General features: G+C 53.7%; 2 protein-coding genes across 3 annotated transcripts; both read left to right on the top strand.

Annotated features, from left to right (window-relative positions):
• Positions 1-8,368: 8,368 nt before the first annotated feature.
• Positions 8,369-13,534, top strand: PRR14 (proline rich 14). 2 transcript variants are annotated; one of them, XM_055562616.1, is made up of 12 exons: positions 8,369-8,736; positions 9,497-9,568; positions 9,693-9,861; positions 10,440-10,561; positions 10,636-10,825; positions 11,107-11,150; positions 11,352-11,461; positions 11,762-12,350; positions 12,488-12,557; positions 12,641-12,732; positions 12,992-13,063; positions 13,154-13,534. In XM_055562616.1, exons 1-12 carry the CDS (start codon positions 8,516-8,518, stop codon positions 13,434-13,436), a joined length of 2,034 nt encoding a protein of 677 aa, XP_055418591.1. In that variant the 5' UTR covers positions 8,369-8,515; the 3' UTR covers positions 13,437-13,534. The 2 variants fall into 2 exon arrangements, with proteins under 2 accessions (XP_055418591.1, XP_055418592.1); XM_055562617.1 differs by lacking the exon at positions 9,497-9,568.
• A 1,388-nt stretch (positions 13,535-14,922) lies between these two features.
• FBRS (fibrosin) lies at positions 14,923-26,686 on the top strand. Its single transcript, XM_055562614.1, has 18 exons — positions 14,923-16,520; positions 16,818-16,997; positions 17,731-17,766; positions 17,885-17,914; positions 18,991-19,039; positions 19,131-19,431; positions 20,792-21,093; positions 21,299-21,504; positions 21,620-21,664; positions 21,880-21,975; positions 22,212-22,280; positions 23,050-23,079; positions 23,462-23,533; positions 23,841-23,961; positions 24,058-24,138; positions 24,981-25,064; positions 25,206-25,413; positions 25,509-26,686. The coding sequence occupies exons 1-18, from the start codon at positions 16,065-16,067 to the stop codon at positions 26,086-26,088; spliced, it is 2,946 nt and encodes a 981-aa protein (XP_055418589.1). The 5' UTR covers positions 14,923-16,064; the 3' UTR covers positions 26,089-26,686.
• The last annotated feature ends 247 nt before the right edge of the window (positions 26,687-26,933 follow it).

The following is a 26,933-nucleotide window of genomic DNA, read 5'->3' on the forward strand; positions in this document are numbered from 1 at the left end:
TGTCAGTCGTGTCCGACTCTGTGCGACCCTATAGATGGCAGCCCACCAGGCTCCTCCATCCGTGGGATTCTCCAGGCAAGAACACTGGAGTGGGTAATGTACTCTGCATATAAGTTAAATAAGCAGGGTGACAATATACAGCCTTGATGTACTCCTTTTCCTATTTGGAGCCAGTCTGTTGTTCCATGTCCAGTTCTAACTGTTGCTTCCTGACCTGCATACAGATTTCTCAAGAGGCAGGTCAGGTGGTCTGGTATTCCCACCTCTTTCAGAAGTTTCCACAGTTTATTGTGATCCACACAGTCAAAGGCTTTGTAGCTGCTGTGTTCATAGAAATTCTAGGGAATTCCTTAGCAGTCCAGTGGTTCGGACTTTCACTGCCGAGGGTGCTGGTTCAATCCCTTGTTGGGGAACTAAGATCTTGCAAGCCACTCAGCATAGCCTAAATAAATAAATAACATTTTTTTTTAATTTTTAAAAATTAAAAAAGTTAAACAAAAAATCCTATATGTGAAGTGTTAGTCACTCAGTCATGTCTGACCCTTTGCAACCCCATGGACTGTAGCCCACCAGGCTCCTCTGTCTGTGGAATTCTCCAGGCAAGAATACTGGAGTGGGTCGCCATCTTTCCTCCAGGGGATCTTCCCAACCCAGGGATTGAACCCAGGTTTTCCCGCATTGCAGGCAGATTCTTCACCATCTGAGCCAGCAGGGAAGCCTTTTGTGTAGGTGCAAGCATATTTCTATATGAACACTTCACTAAATCCTTTGGAAAAGCCTTACCCAAGCATTTACATATTGAGATATACTTTTTTTTTACACTTAAAGCATAATATACACAAAGGTGCACAAATCTTAAGTGTAAGCTCAATGAATTTTCATAAAATGAACACACCCACACAACCAGTATCCAGATCAAGAAACCAAAGCATTTCCTAGAAACCTCTTATGCACCTTTTAGTTGCCACTCTTCCCAAAGATAACCACTAGTCCAATTTCTAACATTACAGATTAGTTTTGCCTCTTTTTGAACATAATACAAATGGAATCATTTTGTACACACACACACATTTTAACATCTGCCTTCTTTTGCTTCAAAATTCACTCACTGTTGCCTATAGCTGTAATTTTTATTCTAGGTTATGTACAGGTTACCACTGGATACGTATTTTTAAGTTAATGACTTTTTCTTTTAAATTGTATTAAGGGTTAGTGATTTTCAGAAAATAGGATTGTAGATGGGTTATTTCTCTACTCGTTTATTTCATCATAGTAAAAGGAGCATATATTCAACACATTTATTCTAAAAGGTGTGCATTAGTTCTTTTTAAGACATTTTTTATACATTTATATTTTTTAAAGATTTATTTATGCTATTTTTGGCTGTGTTGCTTCTTCATTGCCCTATGCAGACTTTCTCCAGTTGCCATGAGCAAGGGTTATGAGGTTTATTGTGGTGCACAGGTTCTCATTGCAGTGGCTTCTCTTGTTGCAGAGCTCGGGCTTTAGAACTTGGGTTCATTAGTTGTGGCACATGGGCTTAGTTACTCCTCAGCATGTGGGATCTTCCTGGACCAGGGATCAAACCTGTGTCCCCAGCATTGGTAGGCAGATTCTTAACCACTGGACTGCTAGGGAAGCCCATGTGGATTAGTTGTGGAAGGCTGACACTCAAAAATTATCTGCAGCCTCCTGAGTTTTATCCTCTGCTCCTTTGCACAGTTGTACTGACTGATGCACAATCTTCTCCTTCCCCCAAACCCTTTTACTTCAGTTCTTAGATGATTCATCACTTTTTCTGAGAATTTCTCTAGCTCCGCTTATGTCCTTTTGGGGAATCTGTATATAAGCTGAGTTTAGCATTTATGTCACTATGCACCATTCTGTTTGCTTGTCTCTCTGTGGACAAGGACCCTCATTGTCTTGCTTGCCATAGTATTCTTTTGTGTCTGGCATGTGGTTGGCATTTTAAAAATGTGTTGAACAAATAAAGACATGTCATCCCATATTTAGAGCCTTCTTGACCAGCCTGGGCCCTTGCCTCCTTCACCTAGGCCTCTTTCTCTAGGACAAAGCTCTTGGCATATGAGTGTGGCTTTCTTTTTTTTCAATATTTACTTATTTATTTGGCGGCACTGGGTGTTAGTTGTGGCCTTTGATCTTCATTTTGGCATGCAAACTCTTAGTTGCACCATATGGGATCTAGTTCCCTGACTAAGGAATGAACCCAGGCCCCCTGCATTGGGAGCACGGAATCTTAGCTACTGGACCACCAAGGAAGTCCCTGTGAATGTGTTTTCTGCGTGTCATGGACCTCCCTGCCCCAGCACTGCTACTGATACCCTTATCTCTCTTCCTTCCCACCTATAATATTAGGTGCACCCATTTCTAAACTTGTATTCTGAGTGTTGTCTAGAGCTGGCCGTCACCTGAAACCACAGAAGGCCAGGAATGGCTTTGAGACAACAGGGCAGCTGTCCAACACAACATCCTCCACTTTGGTTGAGTCAGCTTCTTCACAGGCACCATCTGTTCTCATTTTTGATTGTTTTTCAGGTGTGATAGGAGTATTCAAAATGCCTTTAAGGAATACGTCCGCAATAAAGATTTTAAACCTCTCTCAAAAATGGCCTACTCTCTCTGAAATATTTTCATATTAATTGCAGCAGGAACTTTCAAGATTCGGATATTCCATTTTCTTTAGTACAAAAACACTGGTATTTCTGTTGGTGATGGTGCAAGTCTGGGTGCAACTGGGAGAGAGAATCCACACAGCAATTTCAACAAGGACGAATTAATTATCAGGAATTCCTTGGTTGCCTAGTGGTTAGGATTCTGGGCTTTCACTGCTGTGGCCCAGGTTCAATCCCTGGTCAGGGAACTGAGATTCTACACAGCCAAAGGGGCAAAAAAAAGAAAGAAAGAAAGAAAGAAAATCAACTATAAAAGTGAAGTGAAAGTCACTCAGTCATGTCTGACTCTTTGTGACCCCATGGACTGTTATAGTCCATGGAATTCTCTAGGCCAGAATACTGAAATGGGTAGTCTTTCCCTTCTCCAGGGATCTTCCCAGTCTATGGATGGAGTGAACCCAGGTCTCCTGCATTGCAGACAGATTCTTTACCAGCTGAGCCACAAGGGAAGCCCCAACTATAAAAGGGAGTTAGAGAAATGAGGGATTGGATTATATATTAGTTTCCTAGGGCTGCCATGACAAATTACTACAAACTGAGTGCCTTAAGACAACACAAGGACTTTCCTGGTGGTCCAGTGGTTAAGAATCCGCCTGCCAATGCAGGGGACATGGGTTCGATCCCTGGTCCAGAAAGATTCCACATGCTATGGGGCAACTAAGCCTGTGTGCCATAACTACTGAAGCCTGTGTGCTCTAGAGCCCGTGCTCCCCAACAAGAAAAGTCACTGCAATGAGAAGCTCTCGCGTCACAACTAAAGACTAGCCCCCGCTCTCCACAACTAGAGAAAGCCTGGGGGCAGCAATGAAGATCCAGTGCAGCCAAAACTAAGAATAAATAAATACAATTTTAAAAAGACAACACAAACCTATTTTGGAGACTAGAATTCTGAAATCAAGGCATCAGCAGGGCCATACCCCCTTTGAGATGCTAAGTAGAATCTTTCCTTGCCTCTTCCCAGCTTCAGTGTTTGCTGGCAATCTCTGGCCTTTCTTGGATTTGTAGATGCATCACTCCAGTCTCTGTCTCTGTTACCACATGGCATTCTTCCTACGTGTCTCTCTGTGTATCTTCACATGACCTTCTCCTTTCCGTGTATCTCTGTTCAAATTTCCTTCTTACAAGGACACCAGTCATTGGCGTGAGCCCCTCCCCCTGCCCCAAATCCAGTATGATCTCATTGATTATATCTGCAAAGAATCTATTTCCAAACAAGGTCACAGTCAAAGGAACTAGGGGTCATTTGGCAGTGCTAGATCTTAATCTCAGCTCGTGGGATCTTCTAGTTGCAGCACACAGGATATTTAGTTAGGGCACGTGGGATCTAGTTCCCTGACCAGGGACTGAAGCCACGGCCCCTGCATTGGGAGTTCAGAGTCTTAGCCACTGGACCACCAGGGAAGTCTCTTGAACATATCTTTTTGAGGGACACAATTCTGCCCACTAGAAATAGTAAGATGTAAAGAGAATTCTAAAGAATACAGGAGAGTGGATCTGAGAGCAGCCACTAGGGCTTCCCTGGTGATTCAGTGATTAAGAGTCTGCCCTCCAAGGAAGTGGACTCGGGTTTGATCCTGGTCATGGAACCAAGATCCTACCTGCTGCGGAGCAACTAAGCTCATGCACCACAACTACGGAGTCCAAGCACCTTAGAGCTGGCATACCACAGCTAAAGAGAAGCCAAGCATGGCAACTAAGACCCAACATAGCCAAGTGAATACATAAATAATCCTGTTTTTTTAAGAGCAGCCATTGTCCCTCAGCTAGAGATATTGCACCCAAGAAAGAGCCTCTATCTGGGCCTCCCAGGGGCTGAGATCCAGGATTTTGAAAAATATTTATCTACCTATGGCTGCATTGGGTCTTCACTGCTGCATGCCAGCTTTCTCTAGTTGCAGTGACTGGGGACCGCTCTCTTGTTGTAGTGTGCTGGTTTCTCATCCTGGTGGTTTCTCTTGTTGCAGAGCTGGGGCTCTAGGGTGTGCAGCCTCAAGAGTTGTGGCGGACAGGCTTTACTGTCCCTTAGCATGTGGGATCTTCCTTGAGGGATCAAACCCACATCCCCTGCATTGGCAGGCAGATTCTTTACCACTGAGCCACCAGGGAAGCCTGGAGATCCAGAATTTTTTGGAGAGAACACAGAAGTCACTGGAGTGCCACTCTGGTGGAACTTGCTGGAAATCTTCCCTCTAGGGTACCAGGGAAAACTGTTCATGGGAATGTGTCTCACAGAGGCACTCCACTACAAACTACCCCGGGGTGTACCAGGGGAAGTTGCTGGTCACTGGTTGCTGCTGGCTGCTATGCACAGTGGGAACCCAGAAGCAAAGCCCTTTCTTCCTGCAATGTTCCCCAGCTCTCTACTGATAAAACTTAGTAAGATGCCAGCTGGCAAAGAAAAAGTAGTTCTAGGGTCCAGCTCCATTTTCATAGAGCAGGCCAAAAGAGTGACATTTTTTTTCTGAGAGGTAATAAATGAATAACTGTCACAGTGTTATATGTCTGTTTCAGATACCAATAGGCAGCTTCCTTCACCCATTTTTTTTAAATTGGGGTATAACTAACTGCTTTACAATGCTGCATTAGTTTCTGCTGTACAATGAAGTGAATCAGCTGTATGTATACATATATCCCCTCCGTCTTGGAGCCCCCTCCCACCCAGCCCCCATGTCACCCCTCTAGGTCATCCCAGAGCATCAAGCTGAGCTCCCCATGCTGTACAACAGTGTCCCACTAGCTGTCTGTTTTATACATGTTAGTGTGTATGTCAGACCTAATCTCCCAATTCATCCCACCCTCCCCTTCCCTCTGTGTTCAAATGTCTGTTCTCTATGTCTGCATCTCTATTCTTACCCAGCAAATAGGTTCATCTGTACCGTTTTTCTAGATTCCACTTATATGCATTAATGTATGATATTTGTTTTCTCTTTCTGACTTACTTCACTCTGTATTACAGACTCTAGAGCCATCCCATCTCTACAAATAACTCAATTTTGTTCCTTTTTATGGCTGAGTAATATTCCACTCTAAACATGTACCACATCTTCTTTCCTTTCCCCCTTCCCGACTCTCTCCAATCCTCCCAACCGTCTCCCCTCCCCTGACATCTTCCTCATAAGCCCCCTCACTTCACCATTCAGTTCCTCCAAACTTGACACCTGTCTATCATACCCTCCCCACACACAAAAGGAGGCAAGGTTAGAGGTGGTGGCAGGTGGGGAAGAGAAGAGTTAGACCATAGGCAGGACCAACTTCCCCAGGTAAATAAAAATTCTAGGAAGTAGCTGACCAGAGTGAAAGAGCCCCCAGAGGTGGTCTAAAAAGCTCCTCACTAGGGGAATGAAATTGGTGCTGGTACCTGGCTGGACTAAGTACCTCCCGGTGGAGGGGACTGAGGCTGACGGAAGCAATGGAGCCAACGGCCATCTTATATACAGGCATATAAACTCCAAACTCCTCGGGACAGGCACCTGTCTTTTGCCACAGCATGGCACACAGACATTGCAATTTTGCTGAATAGTTGATTCGAACCAGAGTAACAACCCAAACTCAAAGCGTCCTATCACTTCTCACAGGTGGTTCTTTTTGTTTCTTAATTAAATATTACTTTTGGCTGTGTTGGGTCTTCATTGCTATGCACAGGCTTTCTCTAGTTGCAGTGAACGGGCTCCTTGGCTTCTCTTGTTGCGGAGCACGGGCTCTAGAGAGTGGGCTCAGTAGTTGTGGCACATGAGTTTAGTTGCCCCACAGTATCTGGAATCTTCACAGAGCAGAGATCGAACTCGTGTCCCCTGAATTGGCAGGCAAATTCTTAACCACTGGACCACGGGGGAAGTCCACAGGGGTGGTTCTTGGCAAACGGTTTTAAGTGCACTCCTCTCATCTCAACACCCTGTGGCCACAACCCAACCTAATCCACCCTGGGTGATCCAGAGCTCAGGCCAGACGATTCTGCAAACAAAGATACTGAGCAGAGCAGCTGGCTTGAGGACCAGAAGGGATAGCATACTCTGTGAGAAGGAAGAGGCAGTTTATTTATCATCCTCTTTTTACCTGCAGCCTGAGACTTAACTTATTTATCAGGCACATTCAGATGTGCCTTCTCACTTGATCTTCTCATTCCATTTTGAGACAAGTATGGCAGGGTTTATTGTTCCCATTTTACAGCTGAGACCACTAAGGCCAGGACCAGTTAAGCAGATCTGAGACCCAGAGTCTAACAGGGTCCAGGGATTCTGAAGAATAGATACATGGATGTGCCAATCTCCAGCCACATCACCTGCTCCACTGAAGGCTGGGAGGGGCCTCTAATCACTGATCAGCACACATTGGCCTTGCCTGGGGTATGTACACAGGTAGTGGATAAGGTAAGAGTTGTTGAAAGGGTAGTTACAAAGAAGGGTGAGGCAGGACTGTGAGGGTACGAAGAGTCATCACTGTTGGCCTGAGTTGAGGGCCAAGCCCTCCCCAACCAGATTCTCAGAAACCAGGCCCCTTCTTTAGGCTACTCCCTTTACCCTTGGCATTGACTTCTTCAGCAGACTTAGAGAATCAAAACTCAGATCAGGTTTGCTCTGCCCTTGAAAGCATTTCATTAACCTGCAATCTGGGAAATACCTCTGTGTTTAAGCATGCAGGTTTAAGTGAAAGCCTACAGGAGGCCTCTCAATTTACCAAGATGGATAGGGATCTCTACTTAGAGCTGGATGCATTGCCATACCAGCAGGGACCCTCCTCATGCACCTGTGTAGCCAGCCCTGCTCCAGGGGAAGAGAGAACACTTCTAGTTGAACCAGTTGTTGCTTATTCTCACCAGAAGTCTCATGATGGATTTCCAGAGGACCCAGCCAGCCTTGTACTACAGAGAGTGGCTGTAGTCCTAGGACACCTATCTGGTTGAGTCTTTCGTTACAGAGTTGGGGAGTCTTCACGTTCCACACCAACACTTACCAGTGCTGGTCTTTTTACATCATCCTTTCTGGGTCATTACTCTTATCACTCAATCCCATAGAAGAGAATTATGTTGGGCCGAGTCTTCATCTTCATTCAGACGCGATTTTAGGCTTTAGTCTTTTTTGTTCTATCAGGAAAAATAAGTACTAGTTTGTACCAGCGAATCCTGGGGAAAGAGAACTAGTGGAGGCATGGGCTTTGGTAAAGCAGTGGGGGCGCGTTCACAGTCCAGAAGCCAGTACAAGCCCATTACCTACCCCCAACAGCAGGCTCCTGGTTTAAAAGTTTCACGAAGCAGCCTCTCTAAGCAGCAGGACCCCTGATCCCTTACTGCTAAGGATTATTTACACACCCCATCAGCCAGGCTCCTCTTCAGAGTGCTCGTGGGAACCCGTCCTCTATAGAAACCTCCTCTCCTGCAGGAAGAGGTACATAACAGTCGGGTGAAGTGAACGCCCCAGCCTCCTCCTCACTTTGACTCAGCCCAGGCTCTCCAGGACACCGAGCGAGCAAAGAAGCTTGAGTCGGCACCAGCGCTAATCTCTGGCCCCGACCACCCCCTGCCAAACTTTTCCCTGGCAACCTGGTAACGTGATTCAGGAACCTAGAATGGAACTGGAAACCGACTCAATGGGGCCTCTCTAGGAAACTTTCACATATCGTTAGCACTCAGTTCACGTTTATTGGTCTAAGAACGAAAGAACCGGAAGATGCCCTTAAAAAACGTGGCGGCAGTCTAGCTTCACCAGAGTTGCCTCAGTAGCTCTAGAAACTTGCCCTAGACTTCGGCCACTCACCGGCCAGAAAAGAAGACGCCGTCCGGTCCACTTTAAGTTCATCGAGGACAGCACAATCTGGGTTCAACTATAATGGCGGCACTGCCCAATTGGCTTCTTACCCCTAGGCATGATGGCCGCCAGGCGGCTTCAGTTAGTTTCTCACCACCCCGGAAGACCAGGACCGGCGATTGGGCGGTGCCCAAAGGCTCCGAGAAGAAGGCCCTCGGCGGTTGGGCAGTGCTGGGTAAGGCTAGTTTTAAAGGAGCCGGAGGTGGGAGCCGTCGAAGACCCGGGATCCGCGGGAGGCGGCGGTGAGCGGCGTGCGGGGGAGGGCACCGAGCGGCTGGAGAGAGGGCGGGAGGAGGGAGGGAAAGAAACTTTTGAACCATCTGGACCCGGGCTGGGGAGAGCTGGGCGGGGATCAGGGGAGGGCGGAGGGAGGGGGTCTGTGGGCGGGACCTCCCGGGATTGGAGTGAAGGGCTATCTGCTTGACAGTGGATCCCCGGGGATCCGGACTGAGTTCGTGATGCTCAAGCTCGGGCCGCCTCTGTCTGAGTGTAGCTTTGCGGAGCCGAAGCTCACAGGGAGAGGAGGATACTCGCGCGGCGTCTGTTTGGAGGAACCGCGCTGGAGCACTGTGTCCGCGGGGATCCAGTCTAGGGGATCAGGTGGGAGGGAGGGCCGCCGGCGTGTGCGAGTATTGCTTCGGAGTGCTCGGCCACTCTCCGTGGAGAGATCCGGCGGAAACTGAGCCTCCGAGGACTGGGATCCCAGCTGATCCCGGGGATCTCAGGGCGGAATCTGCAGGGACAAAGGCCCCAGGAATCTCGGCCGTGGGAGAACTGGGACCGCTGCAACCCAGATTCTCGCGGCTCAGGCAGGGCGATCGCTGATCGCCGCGGCGGCAGAGGGGAGACACCCGTTCCCGGTAGCCAGGCGAGGGCGCCCTTACGCGCCCCAGGGCTCCGAACCGTGGGCTACCGGGAGCCGCGGGCGGACCATGAAGGGTGGAGCCCCAAGGGAGGGGCTGGCCCTCACTCCCCGCTCCCCCGCTCCCCCCCCCACCCCAGGCTGGAACCTGGGATCCCCCAGGGACTCCCCGGAGCCGCCGCTTCCCCCATGGACTTGCCCGGGGACTCCAGGTGAGAGCGCACCCCGCCCGCCTGTCTTGAGCCCGGGAAACGGGGAGCCTGGTGGCCGTACCGGGGAAACCACAGGGCCAACAACAGGCTCAGGCGACCGTCCTCTGCTTTTCTCATCCTTCAGCACGCCTGGCCGGCAGCGTCTGTGCCGCCAACCCCTTGCTGGAGCATTATGGGGAGCCAAGAGCCCAAAACGGCCGAAACTGCAGCCTCTCGGGGCCCCTTCGCCCTTGGAAAAAGCCTCTCGGCGGGTCCTGGCCGTGGTCCTGGAAGATGTCATGGCTGCCCGCATGGTGAGCCTCTTGAACTGAGAGGCCCCCTTCTTCATCAGGTCCCCTCAGTAGCAAAGTCAAACTAGGTCAAGTGAAGATCACTGAGGTCCAAACACCTCATTCTCACACTCATCAGTCAGTCTCCCTAATGCTTTTTTTTTTTTTTTTTTTTGCTTGGCTTTCACTTACTCCAACCTGGAATTGGGCAGGTCTCTGGTGCCAAAACCACATCCCCACAATTCTTAAGTGTGAGAAACTCCCCTGCTTTCTTCCCAGCCCAATTTCTAGGCAATGCTTGGGAAGCAGGCTGAGGTCTTTGGCTCCATTGCACAGATTAGAAAAACTGAGGCCCCAACTAGGGCAATGACTCACTCCAGGTCACCCTGTCCTTTTCATTTATGCAAATAGCCTGGGTGACATTACCCATGCCCCATACCAAATAGCTCGGGCCATAACTGACCTCTTCTTTGGGGATTGCAAATGAATTCTAGCCACTATTTCTGTCATCTTGATGGCATGGGCACTGTTAGGCATAGGGAGGCCCTGTTTGGTCCAGCCTCATTCCATCACCTTCCTCTTGACGTCTCCTACTCTCTGAGGTCCCCCTGGAGCCCCAGGAAGAGAGTTCCACCCCACGACACCACAGCAACCATCAGGATTCTGTTCGCAGCCAGCCGCCTGCCTCACCACCCCGGCAGGCCACGTGGTCCCCACAAGCCAGGTGAGAATGGCAGAATGGGGGGGAGGAGCTGGGAACACAGCTGAGCCCCACTGATCTTCCTGTTCCCTCTCTAGGCCTCCCGACCCATTGCACCTATGTCGAGAGCCCTTGAGCCGTATCCGTTGGCCCCCTTCCACCCCAAGGCGGCAGTCAAGGACAACACCTGGCCCAGAGGAGGGGCCTTCACAAAAGGTGGACCAGGTGCACCAGCCCACCCTGGTAGTGATGCTGCAGGACATTGCCAGCTCCAGACCCCGAGCTGAGGTATGGGAACTTCAGGGAAAGATGTCAGGGGTTCAGTTGGGGGCAGGCATGTCACTGGGCATAGAAGAAAGTTGTGGGAGGACTATGGGGTGGATTTTGCTCAGAGAAAGGAGGATGGCATTTTAGATTGGAAGACATTGCCTGAACAAAGACCTATATGAAAAAGTCTTTAGCATGAACGCAGGCAGGCATCTGGAGACTGACAGAGTTGGGATAGGGGAGCTACGGAGGCCACAGGGGGCTTCCCTGCCTCCCCATAAACACCCCCTGTTTATATCCAGGGCTTTGCTGATGAGGCTCCCAACTTCATCGTCCCAGCGAGAAGGTGAGAGGGCTGGGAAGGGATTATGAAGATGTGTAGGTGGCAGCTCTTATCCAGGCAGCCAAAGCTAGGGGCATCAGACTTTACATGTCCAGTGCTTCCTTGCAGCACCTTCAGAAGCATTAAGGGACAGGGGAGGTCCTGGCTCAGGTGGGATTTGAATGTGAAAGGTTCCTCTGCCTTTAACTTGCCCCTTCACCCCAGAGCTGAGCCCAAGGTGATGGTTCACCAGCCAAAGCCTCCGTCCAGGGACCTGCCAGCCCCATCCCGTCCATCTGCCCTGTCTGCAAACCCTCTGGCGAGCCCACCACCAGGTAAGGACTCGGATGGATGAGAAGGAGGGTTCTGGAAAATTCTAGCTGAGCTTAGAAGTGTCAGGTGCAGAGGTGGGGATGGGGCTTAACCCCCTCTCAGGGCGGAGCTTGGTGTGTGATGATGGAGTTTAGAGTTCAGAGACCAAAGCTTAACTTCTTAATTTAAGGCTTGGTATTTTAGGGCTGGGCTTATTCCTCAGTGGGCAAAGGTTAGTGTTTGGGGGAGGGACTAAGGTTCCTGAAGTGGGGCTTAGACACCTGCAGCTAAGGAATAAGCACCTGACCCTCTCCTTTCCTCAGCCCCAGATCCTGTTCTGGAGCCCCCATCGACCCCACCGCCGTCCAGCCTTTTACGCCCCCGCCTCAGTCCCTGGGGCTTGGCCCCCCTCTTCCATTCCGTCCGCTCCAAGCTGGAGAGCTTTGCTGACATCTTCCTCACACCCAACAAAGCCCCGCGGCCCCCACCCCCATCACCCCCCATGAAGTTGGAGTTGAAGATTGCCATCTCAGAGGCTGGGCAGCCCGGGGCTTCTGAGGGCACTGTGACAGTCAGTCCCCGGCCCCCTATCCGCCAATGGCGGGCCCAAGACCAGAACCCCCCAGCAACTCTCACTAAGCCCTCTCTGGGCCGAAGCCACTCCTGCCCTGACCTGGGGCCCCCTGGCCCAGATCCCTGCAGCTGGCCCCCTGTTCCAGCCCCCTCAAGCCGGCCACGGCCTCGGCGGCACACGGTGGGTGGTGGAGAGATGGCCAAAGCCCCACCACCCCCTCGGCCCTGTCTCCGGAAAGAGGTCTTCCCTCTTGGAGGAGTGGGAGGCTCTCCTCCCCTCGTCACATCTTGCTCGTCTACTGCATCCACCTCTTCCTTCTCTGAACCTGCAGAACCCAGGTAGTGCTCTTGATAAACCCTCCTTAAAGCTCTGACCACAGGAGGGGGCCTAGCCTCCTACCCTAGTATCCAGTGGGCAGGAGAGGGGGAGGCAGCTGGGAATGCTGTTTGGCTCTGAGCCTTGACCTTCTCTACAGGTTGAGCTCAACCAAGAGAAAGGAGCCAAGGGCCCCAGAAGACCAGGTGCTTCCAGATTCCGAGACCAAGGTAGGGGTACAGGTGAACGGGGAGGAGACAAGTGGGAGCCTGAGTCCACGCTGCACTTTTTACCCTCTGCCCCATCTCTGCAGACCATCGGGAAGGTTTCTCGATTCAGAATACGCAGGACACCTGCCCGTTCTCAAATAAACCTCACACCAATGGGGCTGCCTCGGCCAGTCAGGTGAGAAGCTTGTCGTGCATGGATCTGAAGCAGGTGTAGGCTCAGGTCCCCTGAGTGTGGCTCTGCTTCCTCTCAGTCAAGCTTGGAGGACTCCATTTGTTCTGGACGTGGTTTGCATGTAGAACCATCTGTCTGCCTCAGGCAGCGCTCCTGGCTCCTGACAGATCCAAGAAACTGAAATATAGACCAGGCCTTATTTATCCCTTCTCCAGGCCCACTGGCCCCAGGTTTCTCAGTGACGTCTGCTCTTGGCTCGTAGGTTGAACAAGAAGGAGTTCAGCTTGGAAGAAATTTACACCAACAAGAATTACCAGTCACCCACAACCAGGAGGTGAGAAACTTTGAAGGCTTAGGGGTGACAGAGGGAAAACTGGAATCAGGGGGCATGCTGGTAACCTGGACTCCTCCCTGCCTGGTCCAGGACCTTTGAGACCATCTTTGAGGAACCCCGGGAGCGCAATGGGACTCTGATTTTCACCAGCTCAAGGAAGCTCCGGCGGACTGTAGAATTTCGGGACAGCAGTCTTCCTCGATCCCGGCGGCCATCTCGAGGGGCCCGGGCTACAGCTGGCAGGACCCTTCCTCCCAGTCTTGCCCCCAGCCCAGATGTAGAACCCCTGCTGCAGCAGCGACTCCAGGAGCTGGACGCCTCACTCCTGGAGGAGGAGGAGGAAGGGGATCAAGATCAGCCCCATCGGACTTAGAAGCTCCATTTGTCTGTCCATGCGTCCTGAGGGGATGGGGGAAAGTCTCTGAGGCAGTTATTTTTTCTCTATATTTCTAGTAAAGTTTTCGATATGTTTCTGATTCTTCTGTATGTCTCTAGCAGAGTTTGAGATTCACTGCCAGTACTGGCTAATGTTTCTACTTTGGCCTGTAAAACTGGGAAATGAGGGTGGTACCAGGAAAGACCATGAAGTGGGATACAGGGAATGGGGTAGAGGAATGGTCATTGGAGATATCTTCTTGGGTTGAGAATTTTCCTATGCAGAGGGATACTTCTGAATCTGCTCCAGAAGATAATGTGACTCTGGACCCTGGTCAGGGACTGAGGGAATGCCCTGGTGGTCTAGGGGTTAGCATTCCATGTTTCCATTGCAGGGGCTGCAGGTTCCATTCCTGGTTGGAGGACTAAGAGCCTGCACACTGCGTGGCACAGCAAAAAAAAAAAAGGAAGAGGCTGAAAGTCCCAGAGTGGACTGAAGCCCTGTTCTAGATAGCCCTGAGTTCCTTCTAACACACAGGCCAAGAATCTGTTGTTGGATTCAAGAACTAATAATAATCAGCTATAAGTAAGCACCTACAACAACCTGTCACAGGTACTTGACCTACAAATAGCCCTATGAGAATTACACCCATTTTATACATGAGAAAGCAAGCTGTCATAATGTTCACATTAAAAGGGAAACCCAGGCAACCAGAGAACACAAGCGGCACACTACATCTTTCGTAACTTAAATGTAGAGTAGTGGCCAGGAGCACAGACTGGAGCTAAGCTTCCTGAGTAAATCCTGCTTAGGAAAATGAAAGTGTTATCAATTCCCCTCTCCTGTAAAATGGGGCTGATGGTAGTACCTTCCTAAGAGATTTCTGTCAAATGAGTTCCTATGTGAGAAAGTGTCTGGCACACAATGCAAACTTTTTATCTTGTTAGCACGCACACCCCAGGCCAGCACTCCTGCACCGAGCAATAACTGGACGCGAAAGCTTCCTTTACGCTCGACTGGCGCTCAAGCCGCGTGCTCTAACCACCCGGCACGGCGGGGGATCCCGCTGAGCGGCCAGCCTGATGGTTGTAGCATCACGCGCGTGCGCGAGAAGCCAGACAGCCTGTGGACTAAGCCAAGCGGCAGAAAGGGAGAGAACACATAACTGGCAGTGGACAGTGTCCTTCCGCGGCCGCGCGCCACCCAGCGGCCAACTGTCCCCAACGACTCGCACTCTAGATCCAGGTCCTCGGCTAGACGCCGTCAGGAGAGTAGCCAATAAACGAAGAGCAGGAAGAGGCGGGGTCATCTGGAGGACTGCCCCAAGCGCCTACTTCTAACCAGTTGAGTCACAAGACTTGATGAGGGGCGGAGCTAACCTGACGTATACCAAATCCAAGACTTGAGGGCGGTTACATATTACTCCCTCCCTCCCGCGTTTGACTCCGCCCCTTCGACTTGACGTACACTTCTCAGCCTATCAACGGCTAAGCCTGTAGGGGGGTGAGGGGAAGGGGGCGAAAAGGGGGAGGAGACAGAGAGAGGAAGGAGGCGTAGGCTGAGGAGGAAGAGGGAGGAGGGGCAGGGAAGTCCTGGCGGAGAAGAGGCACAAGACTCCAAAGGAGACGACAGGAGGGTGAGCTGGAGCTCCCCAGCTGCCCAGCAGCCGTTCCGGATTCTTTAAGGCGAACGTCAGACAGAGACGGAGGAAAGAAGGAAGAGAATTTTATGTCGGCAGACAGACAAGCTCGACCCGTCACCGTTGCCTCACATCCGGGGCTTTGGAGGGCTGGCCCCTCGGCCCCGCCCCCCACCTCGCGCCTTTCATGGCGACCGGAGGCGGAGGCTGGAAGAGCTGGGCCTGGAAGAGGCCCCTTTAAATCTCCTTAAAGGGGTGGCCACCTATCTCGGCGGACTACAACGCCAGCCTTTAAAGGGGAAGCCGCCGAACAGACGCTGACAAATTGAGAACTGTGCTGTTGGGAGAACTGGAGCGAGCAGGGGATTCTCATCGCCACTTCTCAAAGCAAGAAGTCCTTTAAATTCAACTTAAAGGGGAAGTGGCCGTTTGTGGAGGACTAGAAACTAACTCCCGAGCCCTTAAAGGGGCGGCCTGCTGTTTGGAGAACCCGGGACTCCTTAAAGGGGTGGCCTTTTTTAGCCGGAGGACTTGAGGCACTTTTAAAGGGGAGGTCGACGTTTCGGGGCGAGCTTTCGGCCCCTTTTAAAGGGGTGGCCCTTCCTCTTCTTCGGGGAGACTTGTCTCGACCCCTGGTAGGGGGCAGCCACCGAACTAGGCCGGTCGGACACCGTCGGGTCGTCTTAAAGGAGTCAGAGACTGGACAACTTGAGGCCTTGCCTTAAAGGGACGGCCGCCCCGTTTTCGCTGTCTCGGCCCCGCCGGCCCCACAGGGGGGGCTCTCGGGCTTGTCGCCCCGGGGGCGGTGCCGGCTCCCTGGGCCTTGGCCTTGGGGCACGCTCGGGGCGAGCAGATCCTGCTTTAAAGGGAAAGCCGTGGCCCTCTCGTCCCTGTGCAGCCGCCAGCGCCGCGCCTGCGACCCCGGGCCTGCGGACAGGCCGCTCCGGGGCCCGCCGCCTCCGGATGCGGCGCTGAGGGCGGTCGCCATGGAGACGGCAGCGGCCGCTGCTCCGGGCCCGGGCTGGGCCGCTGAGGGGGAGCGGCGGCGGCGGCGCTGCTCGCGCCGAGACCGAGACCGGGAGCAGCGGCGCCGCCGAGGTCCCGGCGGCGACGCGCCCCGGGCCCTGTTGGCCGCCCCGCGGGGCTCCTCGTCCTCGTCGTCGCCGCCGCCGCCGGCCAGGCCGTGGTCGTCAGCTTCGTCTGGAGAGCGGCCTGGAGGCCCGAGACGGCGGCGGCCGCGTCCCAGGCCTCGGCCCCCGCGACCCCGAGCTCGGAAGCGGCCTGCTGGCTCGGGCAGCCGCGGGGAGGAAGAGGAGGAGGAGGAGGAGGGGGGCGCAGACGATGGGGAGGTCGAGGAAGAGCCTGAGGAGGAGGAAGAAGAAGAGGAGGACTTGATCGATGGCTTCGCTATCGCCAGCTTCGCCAGCCTCGAGGCCTTGCAGGTGGGGCCTGTTGGGGCCGGGGACCTTTGGGGGGCTTCAGAGGGCCAGAGAGAAGGGTACGGTGCCTGGAGTGGGTGGAGTTGAGGGGGGAATGCTGGCACCCCAAACCAGAGCAACCGGCTCCTCTGGCCAGGCCTCTGCCCCACCCTGGGGTGGGAGGAGGTAGAGCTAGTCTCCAGGGATCAACCAGGTTACCGGGCCCGGGAGCCACTTTGGTAACTTGGTCACCCCTAGAGAGGTGGGGAGCTTTCTTTTCTCCACCATGTATGTACTTTAGTCCCACCTCCTCCTCCACAGAAGGATGCGTCTCTTCAGCCCCCAGAGCGACTGGAGCATCGGCTGAAGCATTCTGGGAAGCGGAAGAGGGGGGGCTCCAGTGGGGCAACTGGGGAACCAGGGGACAGCTCTGATCGAGAGCCTGGCCGGCCCTCTGGGGATCGGGCCCGAAAATGGCCCAATAAGAGGAGGAGGAAAGAGGTGAGCTTGTCCCAGATCCCTGTCCTTTAAAACTCTGAGCCGAATGTTCTTCACATAGACCCATTTTCCATCAGCAGTGCTGCTACCCATGGTGAAGTGACCCCAGTCTCTCAGGTCAAAGAGAAAGGCAGAGCATATTTGAGCTCCCACTGCCCCATCCCGGACTGATAAAGACATGTCCACAGTCAGACTTGACTGCTTTGGGCTGATACTGGGTCTGCCTTGAACATATTGATAATTCAGAGATGTATTAAAAGGATGTAGTTGAATCGTAAATTAGATATGGGCTCTGCACCCCTTTTCAAGTCAGTGTCAGTCTAGTAGGAAAGAATCTTTGAGCAAACACCTAGACCAAAACTTGAGAGGCACCAGAAGGTAGAGATCTGGGAGAGATGCTGCAGAAACCCACATGAGGAAGCCACTCATTCTGCCTGGGGGATGGGAGGAGGGTTGTGGTTAGGGAAAGCCCCCTGGGATGTCTTAGTCAGGCCTTGAAGGATAGTCATAAGTTGCTGAGAAGAGAAATAGGGCTAAGTTGTTTTGGGCAAAAGCGCAGAGATGTGAGAATCTGGTAGATTTGAAAAGTTGCCAGAGCATTGGGAACTGGGTGGGGAATAGAAGGAGACTGAGAATAGGTCATGAGGGGCCTTCAGTGCCTTGCCAGGGAGCTTAGACTTTATCCAAAGGCCTCGCCAGCCAGCCTCCCTTACCTCTGGACTCTGGTCTTTCTCAGGCCTCCTCCCGTCATTCTCTGGAAGCTGGATACATAGTAAGTGCTCTCCACCTGTACGGGCCCCTCCCCGTTCACTCCCTGTCTGAAACACCCCTTGACCTTGGACCCCCCTTCTCTTCCCTGTTTTGACACCTCTGTCTTTCCTTCTCCCCAGTGTGATGCAGAAAGTGATCTGGACGAGAGGGTGAGTGGGGCTAGAGCTTGTTGGGTGGGCAGTATTACAGCTTATAAAATGAACTGTGCCTTAAAGGTCTCCTTGTGCAGCAGACAGAGTCTTCCCTTAAGTGGGGAAAGGGAGTTAAGTCGAGCCAGAAATGGATGTTTGGGGAGGATGCATGGGGCAGGTAGGCAGGTTGGGGGGTGGGGGAGATTGAGAAAGTAAATGACAAGTTTCATTTGGTGATTGGAGCCAATTGACCAAAGAATCAAAGGCCTATGCCTTGCTATGCTATCCTTTCCAAAGCGCTTGGAGATACCAGTGGTTCTCCACGGAAACCCAGGGTGGCTATGGAACCCAGTTGGTTCTTCCTGCTGGTTATTCGTCTGCCTCTATAGATTACAGTCTGTAGACAATAGTCGTGGCAGTGAGGATGCTAAACTATTGTACACAGTGTAAGAACGTATGCTATAAAGGTGTGTTTCATTTTGCTTTTAGGGCTGATGTGCTAGCTTTGAAAGTGTGTTCTAGCAGTTGATGTTCTTCTCCTGTCACTAACTAAACGTGTATTCCCTGATGTATGTCTTGCTGTAGTTTAGAAAGTTGACTGGACAGGGACTTCTGTAGTGAAGCAAATAGTTCTTGTCCATCTGATCGGGGCACAAGTGGGAGACTGGGAGCCTATTGTCAAGAGAACCTGAGTCTGAGTTTTTATGAAAAATCTCCAGATTTCTAAGTATTCGCAGTTAGTTTAAAACTTTTGGTGACATTTATGGACCAAATAGATCTATAAGCCCGGTAGACAGTCTGGGCCAGCAGTTAGTGATATCGGACATTTTTGCCTTGATTTACCTGTTTCTCCGTTACTTCAGTACTGCCTCAGTTCAGTCTTCCTGGCCTATCAGATGCGCAGGCTTAGTTGCTCTACCCTTTTCCCCGAGCATTGGGCCTCCTAGAGCCCACAGTCTTTAGTGGATTTCAGCTAAGCTGAGGGAATAGGCTTGTCACCACTACCAGTGCCTAGCCAACTCCAGAGGCTGTTGGCCTTCCTGGGTGAAGGCCTGACCTGACCAGAACCTGACTGTGTCCCTATCCTTCCCCAGGTCTCCGATGATGACCTCGACCCGTCCTTTACTGTCTCAACCAGCAAAGGTTGGTCCCAAGGGCTGGGGTTGGAGATAAGGGAGGGAAATTGGGTAAGTATGGTCCTTAACTGAGTATGTTTGCCGTCCTGCCCTCACAGCCTCGGGCCCCCATGGCGCCTTCAATGGGAACTGTGAAGCAAAACTCTCCGTAGTCCCTAAAGTGTCGGGCCTGGAGCGGAGCCAGGAACAGCCCCCAGGGCCCGACCCGCTGCTAGTGCCTTTCCCCCCGAAGGAACCACCGCCTCCACCAGCCCCTCGGCCTCCTGTCTCACCCCCTGCACCCCTGCCGGCCGCCCCCAGTCTGCCACCCCCACCCCAGCCCCAGCTGCAGCTTCGGGTTTCGCCTTTTGGCCTCCGCACTTCCCCCTATGGCAGCAGCCTGGACCTCAGCACTGGCAGGTGAGTGATTGGGAGGTCTGGCCGGGTCTGGAAAGGCCTAGTCATTTTGGTGCCAACCCCTGCATTCTGTGTCTGGGGACATGGGTTGGTTCCTGTGGGATATCACTTGAAAAGGGATTTTGGGGCTAAAAAGTTTGAGAGATACTGTGGGACAAATTTAAAGAGATTACTACAGGACTTCTCAGAACCCATTATACATTGACTTGCAGAGGAATCCAGTTCGTGCCGTTTCCCAATTTTATTCCCCAAGTTTTTTTTTTTTTTTGTAAGGCACATCTCTTAGGAATAGTGTTGTTTGGAACATACTTTGGGAAATGCTGACATGATGACTAAGAGTGCTGACTTTGGTGTTATTCAGACCTGGATTCAAATTCTTACTCTGCCACTTAATGGCTGTTTGATTTTTGACAAGTCACTTAACCTCTCTGAGCCTCAATTTTTTCTTTTTGTAAAGTGAAATAATAATAGTACCTTCATTGTAAAGCTGTTGTGAGGATTAATTATGAGTTAATGCAGTGTTTCCCAAAGTGTGTACACACTTTTGTTAGTGGTGTGTGAGAGAATTTTAGATGGTACGTGAGTAAAATTTTTTCAGCCTTGATGTGTTTAAAAAAAAAGATACAACTAGTACCTCAGCCCCTTAATTTTACACATTGCTGTTTGGTGAGGCCAAGTGGAAAAGAAACGGAGTTAAGTTTAAAGAAGTAAAAGGTACAAGGGGTCCCAGGGATGCGGCAGCAGTTAGGAAGGTGATGTGGAATGTTGGAGACTTGGATCAGCGTGTAAAGCAGGTGACAGCACTTGGCATACAGTAAGTGCTCACTAAAGGGTAAGAATTAATGACACTTCAAGGATTGATGCAATTTTTGTTGTTATCATCATTATCGTTTTTTCCCTTATTGAGAAAACTAAGGCTCAGAGAGAGGCAGTGACTTGCTCAAGGTCACCCAGGGTGTTGATGGCAAGATGGGCCTAGAATTCAGGCCTCCTGACTCCTACACCAGACCAGCGCAGTGCTGCTTCCACTGGCTTTGGGTGGGAACCCAGGTGGCCTGTTGTAATTAAGCGTCAAAGTGAATGATATGTTTTGTGCTGTGATTGAGTCAGAAAAGGGAAAGACCAGAGGCGTCAGAAGCAGCTGTGTGGAAGAAGAGACAGGAGGAGGGGGGTTTGTTGGGTGTGGGAGGTACTTCCGTCTGAGGATGGGTTCCCTGGGTGAGGGGTAGGGGTCCTGGGGGCCAGGTTCTACCACCTTCCATGTTGGAGAACCAGGGTCAAGCTATCTCCCAGGCTTCTGACCCCCTCCCGTCAGAGCTGGCACCTCCCAGCCCCTCACTCATCTCCCCACTTCTCTCCCCAGCTCTTCACGGCCGCCCCCCAAGGCCCCGGCCCCTCCCGTGGCTCAACCTCCCCCCTCATCATCCTCTTCGTCCTCTTCCTCCTCATCTGCCTCCTCCTCGTCCGCGCAGCTCACCCACCGGCCCCCGACGCCCTCACTGCCCCTGCCTTTATCCACCCACAGCTTCCCCCCTCCTGGGCTTCGGCCCCCCCCACCACCCCACCACCCCTCCTTGTTCTCCCCTGGCCCCACCCTGCCCCCACCCCCACCCCTGCTGCAGGTGCCAGGGCACCCTGGGGCCTCAGCCGCTAACGCCCTTTCTGGTGAGTTTGGGATCCTGGCCGGGGGGCGGGGGGCCATGGCCCTGGGCTTGGGCCCATTTGACTTCGGGGCATCTGGACCTTAGCAGGCAGCAGGGCTTGAGGAGGGAGTGGCCCAAGGCCAGAAGGGAAGGCCAGTCACCCGGGCCCAAGGAGGCTGCCATGGTGGCTACAGATGTTAAAGCCTTCTCCCCCTCCCCTCCCACAGAGCAGGACCTGATCGGCCAGGACCTGAACTCTCGCTACCTGAATGCCCAGGGTGGCCCCGAGGTGGTGGGGGCAGGGGGCTCGGCCCGGCCCCTGGCCTTCCAGTTCCACCAGCACAACCACCAGCACCAGCACACCCACCAGCACACCCACCAGCACTTCACCCCTTACCCCCCGGGCCTGCTGCCACCCCACGGCCCCCACATGGTGAGCTCCTCATTGGGCCAGCGATGAGACTCAGAGACCTGGCGGGAGGGTGTGGCTTCCAGGGGAAAGCCCTGGGTTCTTGGCTGGCAGCTTACTCTTCCCTTCTCTTCCCTAGTTTGAGAAATATCCAGGAAAGATGGAAGGCCTTTTCCGGCATAATGTGAGTGTGTGTGTGTGGTGTGTGGGCATTGATATATCAGTGTGTGGCCCTGACTGTGGGGGTCCAGTCTTCAGCTTCAAAGCAAGAGCCTTGAACCTGGGAGAGCTCCCTGGGGGAGGGTGGGGGGTCTAGGGTGGAGGCCAGAGGACTGATGAGCAGACCCGCCCTGGGCTCCACCTCCACCCCCAGTTGGACTAGTCCCCTTCTCTCCACAGCCGTACACGGCCTTCCCTCCCGCAGTGCCCGGCCTCCCTCCGGGCCTCCCACCGGCTGTCTCTTTTGGCTCCCTGCAGGGGGCCTTCCAGCCCAAGGTGAGCTCCCAACCCAGACACCACCACCACCTCCCACCCCTTACAAACCCAGACACCCCCAGAACCGTGTACCTTCTCATTGCCCCAAACCACGCCCCTCCTCCTGCCCTCACCCTGTGGATCCAGGTTTTTTCAAAGCCGTACTCCCTCCCAGTCCCAGCCCCCAGCTTGATTCTAGCCCCCTTTTATGCCTGGCATCAGCTCCTCTGACTGATCCCTCCACTCCCCTTTCTCAGAGCACGAACCCCGAGCTGCCACCACGACTGGGGACAGTGCCGAGCGGGCTTCCCCAAAAGGGGACACAGGTGAGGGGGGTCAAGGCAGGTCCTCAGGGAGCTCGAAGATCTGTTGAGGGAGAGCAGTGTTGACTTGAGAGTGACCCCCTGATCCCTCTCTTTAATATGTGATCAGGGGTATCCCTGAGAATCTGAGGAGAGGGAGTTTCTGTGGGTGAAGAGTTTCTCAGGCATGAGGGATAGGAATTTTGTGAAGTTGCCCCAGAAATAAGATTACTAGGACAGTAATTTTTATAAGAGTTTTCAGGTTTCTTTTTTTTAAGTCACAGCATTCTATTTTTCCAAATGACATCATACCAGGAAGTTCTGTCCTTAACAAAACGATAAGCTACCTCTTTGTGACAAGACATGGGCAACAGCCTTAAAGCCCAGGGCTCTGGGAACATGGTGAAAAGCATAGGATATAGTTCCTAAAGAGACTAGTCCAGAGGTTTTCCAGCTTGTTTTAACAATTGTAAAGGTGTTTTTCTAAAGAAATCTTAAGCAGATCCTCATTATATATGAAATTGTCAGTCAGAGAGCTACTCTTCTCTGAGAAACCTGCTGCCCACTAACCCATTCTACAGCCTTCCAGGCAGGGCACCTCCTTGGGGCCAGGTTCAGTAACTTGGTGCTGGAAGGGAGATGCCTGGAGTTGGAGAAACGGGGAAAAGGAAAGGTTTGAGGGTGCCACACGAGAGGTGCTTGGGTGGGCGGGGTACTGGGGACTATGGAGATGAGGTGCCCAGGTCAGTAAACAGGTTTGAACTGCCGCCAATCTCTGCTTTGCCCTTCCCAGATCCCTGACCATTTCCGGCCACCTTTGAGGGTGAGTTTGGTGAGGACCTCAGGCTGCATGAGGCTGGGGGCTGGCGTCAGCGTGTTTGTCTGAGGGGTGGGTCTTGCTTGGGAATAAGCCAGAAGCCCAAGACATGGAGGCAGCCAGATGGAACAGCAGGAAACGAAAGGCTTGCAAACCGCAGGCCCGGGTTCACACATAGCAGGCCGTGGGACCTTGGGCAAGACTGTTTCTCTCTCTGAGCCTCAGTTTCCTAGGCTGTGAAATGAACCTAGTCCTAACCCCTCACTTGTAGGGGTTGACAAGTGGGGATGTTGTATGGCGATGCTGGGCCCAGGGCCAGGTCTGGAGTGGGTGACGAGTGAACGTTCTTTCCTTCCCTTTCCCTTTGGTCATCCTTCTGGGGCGGCAGAAACCAGGGAAGTGGTGTGCCATGCACGTGCGCGTGGCTTACATGATCCTGAGACACCAGGAAAAGATGAAGGTACTGGGGCCGGAGGGCTGGGGAGAGCGGGCCTGCCTGAGCTCTGGGTGTCTACCTTCAGTGGAGCTTGGCAGAATCTTGGCCAGAAACATCCTCTCCTATCCCTGGTCGCTGCCTGAGCAACTCCACAGTCAGTACTAGGTTCTCTAGCTAACTGGGGGGTGGTCAGAGAAGGTTTGGAGAGAGGCAGAGGCTCACCCTAGCCCTCCCTTGGCACCAGCCAGCTCTCAGAGGGGGCCTCAGGGTGGAAGAGCAAGAGCGGGACCACACCTGCCTCACTCACTGCCCCTCTCCCTGTCCCATGCAGGGCGACTCCCACAAGCTTGACTTTCGGAACGACCTCCTGCCCTGCCTTCCGGGGCCCTATGGGGCCCTGCCCCCTGGGCAGGAGCTCTCCCACCCGGCCGCCTCCCTCTTCACTGCGACTGGTGAGTCTGGCCAGCCCTCTCTGGGCCTGAGGGTGCCCACCTGTAGCCCGAGGCCCACCTTGCACACACTCAGCCTCATCCACCTCTCTGCCTCAGGTGCCGTCCATGCTGCAGCCAACCCTTTCACGGCAGCTCCCGGGGCCCATGGACCCTTTCTGAGTCCCAGCACCCACATTGGTAAGAGCCAAGGGCATGTTGGGCAACCCAGGCCTTGACCCTGACTTCTTGGAGGTGTTAAGCGGGGGATTGAAATTAAACCTGAGAGGCAGCTGGAATGGAGGGTAGACCTGGGTCCACTTGCTTTGTGACCTCAAGCAAGTTGCTCTCCCTGCTCTGAACCTTGATCTTGCAGTCTGTAAAATGGGGTAACGAAGGGCAGAGTCATCGCCCAGCTCAGTCACTGTCTGAAATAGCCAGGGGTAGTGGGGAGAGGCGTGTGGAGGAAGGCTGTGCAGCATGGTCCCTGGCTCCCAGTGGTCTCCGCCAGCTTCTTGGGGAGATTTATCCTAGTTTGGATGAACAAGGAAGAATTGAGCCGGCTGGCCCAGGGAAAGGTGTTCTAGAAGAGGCAATTGTGAGATTTCCCCCGCTGGCAGGTTAGGTGTTCTCATGGCTATGTGACATACACACAGTCAGGGTTCAGTTGCATGCGGGTGGGAGGCAGCTAGCAGAGGTTCTTCAGGGGAGTGGCTGGCTGTTGAGCTGGCCTGGGTGGCGGGTATAGGGGAATGTGGGGTAAGAGCCTGACCTTGGAGTCAGAGGCCTGGATTAGGGGTACCGCTCACAGGTTAGATGACCATTGATGGGCAAGTCACTTCACCTCTCTGAGCCTGTTTGATCTTCCTTAAATGGGAATGATCTCACCTCCCTCATGGAACTTATGCTGTTAAACAACACATTGCACATTAAACCTCAGTACCTTTCCAGGGCCTGCTTGCTGACCAGCCTCTTTGCCAGTCCATGATGCCTGCTCGGAGCCGGCCGCCCAATGCTCTGACCGTCCCCCCTTTCTCCCACAGATCCCTTTGGGCGTCCCACAAGCTTCGCCTCCTTGGCTGCCCTCTCCAACGGGGCCTTTGGAGGCCTGGGCAGCCCCACATTCAGTGAGTGCTGGAGGGGATGGGGAGGGGTGGGGTGGGGACTAGGGCGGTGGGTTGCTGTGCTCAGGCAGGGGGCCAGGAGGGTGCCTGAGTGGGCCCTATCACCCCTGGCTCCCATTGTCTTTTGCTCTGTCCTCTGTCTAGACTCCGGCGCCGTCTTTGCCCAGAAAGAAAGTCCAGGGGCCCCACCAGCCTTCGCCTCCCCCCCAGACCCATGGGGCCGCCTGCACCGCAGTCCTCTGGCCTTTCCTGCCTGGGTCCGGCCCCCTGAGGCTGCCCGGACCCCGGGCTCAGACAAGGAGCGGCCGGTGGAGCGGAGGGAGCCCTCTCTCACCAAGGAGGAGAAGGACAGGTGTGGCTTCACGTGCTCCCCACCTGCCCAGCCCTCTGCCTGCTGCCCACCATCCATCTAAGCTCCTTCATCCTCTCCTTCCTCACCTCCCCCAGGGACCTCCCCTTTTCCCGGCCCCAGCTCCGAGTTTCTCCTGCTACTCCCAAGACCCGGGCTGGTGAGGAAGGAGCCCGGCCCACCAAGGAGTCAGTGCGGGTAAAGGAGGAGCGAAAGGAAGAGGCCGCTGCCGCCGCCGCCGCCGCCGCTGCCGCCGCCGCCGCCGCTGCCGCCGCTGCCACCACCGGGCCCCAAGGCCTTCACCTGCTGTTTGAGAGGCCCCGGCCACCCCCATTTCTGGGCCCTAGTCCTCCAGAGCGCTGTGCTGGCTTCCTGGAGCCAACCTGGTTGGCTGGGCCCCCTCGCCTCGCTAGGCCGCCCCGCTTCTACGAGGCGGGCGAGGAGCTGACTGGACCTGGGGCCGTGGCCGCCGCCCGCCTCTATGGTCTGGAGCCTGCCCATCCCCTGCTCTACAGCCGCTTGGCTCCGCCGCCACCACCGACTGCGGCCCCAGGAACCCCTCACCTTCTCAGCAAGACCCCACCAGGAGCCCTTTTGGGGGCACCACCTCCGCTTGTGCCCGCCCCCCGGCCCAGTTCCCCTCCTCGGGCCCCTGGCCCAGCCCGGGCTGACAGGTGAGGGAAGGGGAGGGGCAGGGGCATAGCTCCATCCCCCCTTTCTTCTGACAAGGTTCTAGAGCTGAGGTTTTCAAGCCAGGGCTGGAGGGTAGAGGTCATGACCTCACCAGCCACCTCGGAGGTCATGGAATCTGGGAGCAGAAGTCCCAACCCCCATGAGATCACGCATCAGTTGGACCTTGGGGTCACTGGGAGGGCAGAGGTCAGAAGCCTCTAGAGAGGTGTGTGTGTGTGCGTGTGTCTGTGAGAGAGAGTGTGTGTGTGTGGTGTGTGTGTGTACTTGAGAGTGGGGGTCATTTCAGAGGTCACATCTCATGATCTCCTGAGGTGCACCATCGCCCCTTCTGAGGGCCCCTAGGCCCTTGGCCCGCCTCCCCAAGGGCTCACTAAGCCAGAGGCCAAAGTGCCCCCCTCCTCGTCACCTACCACCCAAGTCCTCATGCCCTCTCAGGGCTGGGGGAGGAGGGGCTAAAGGAAGGGGGGTTCCGTGTACATATTTATCTCCCCTTCCACATAGCCCCCCAGACCTTTTGTACATTTTTACAGGGGTGCCCCTCCCAATAATCCCCCTTCCTGGTTAATTAAATCCTAAGACTGGTGCTGTGTTCCTAGCCTCTGGCCTCTCTGTGGGGGGAGGGGGAATTGAAGCGGGAAGAGCTGGGAGGGGACAGGCAGGAACCCAGGGGTTATTCCTGGGAATACGGGGACCAGCAGGAGGGGGACCAACAGGGGAAGGGACCTGGGTACCTAGGTCAGAAAGAAGGGCAGATGCTTCATGCTTGACTGACAGCCCGGGTTCCCCCACCTGCTCCTGTTACCTCTGTGCCCCCACTCCCCAAAGGCGCA

The sequence above is a fragment of the Bubalus kerabau genome, chromosome 23 (genome assembly GCF_029407905.1).
Source record: "Bubalus kerabau isolate K-KA32 ecotype Philippines breed swamp buffalo chromosome 23, PCC_UOA_SB_1v2, whole genome shotgun sequence".
Classification (NCBI taxonomy): domain Eukaryota; kingdom Metazoa; phylum Chordata; class Mammalia; order Artiodactyla; family Bovidae; genus Bubalus; species Bubalus kerabau.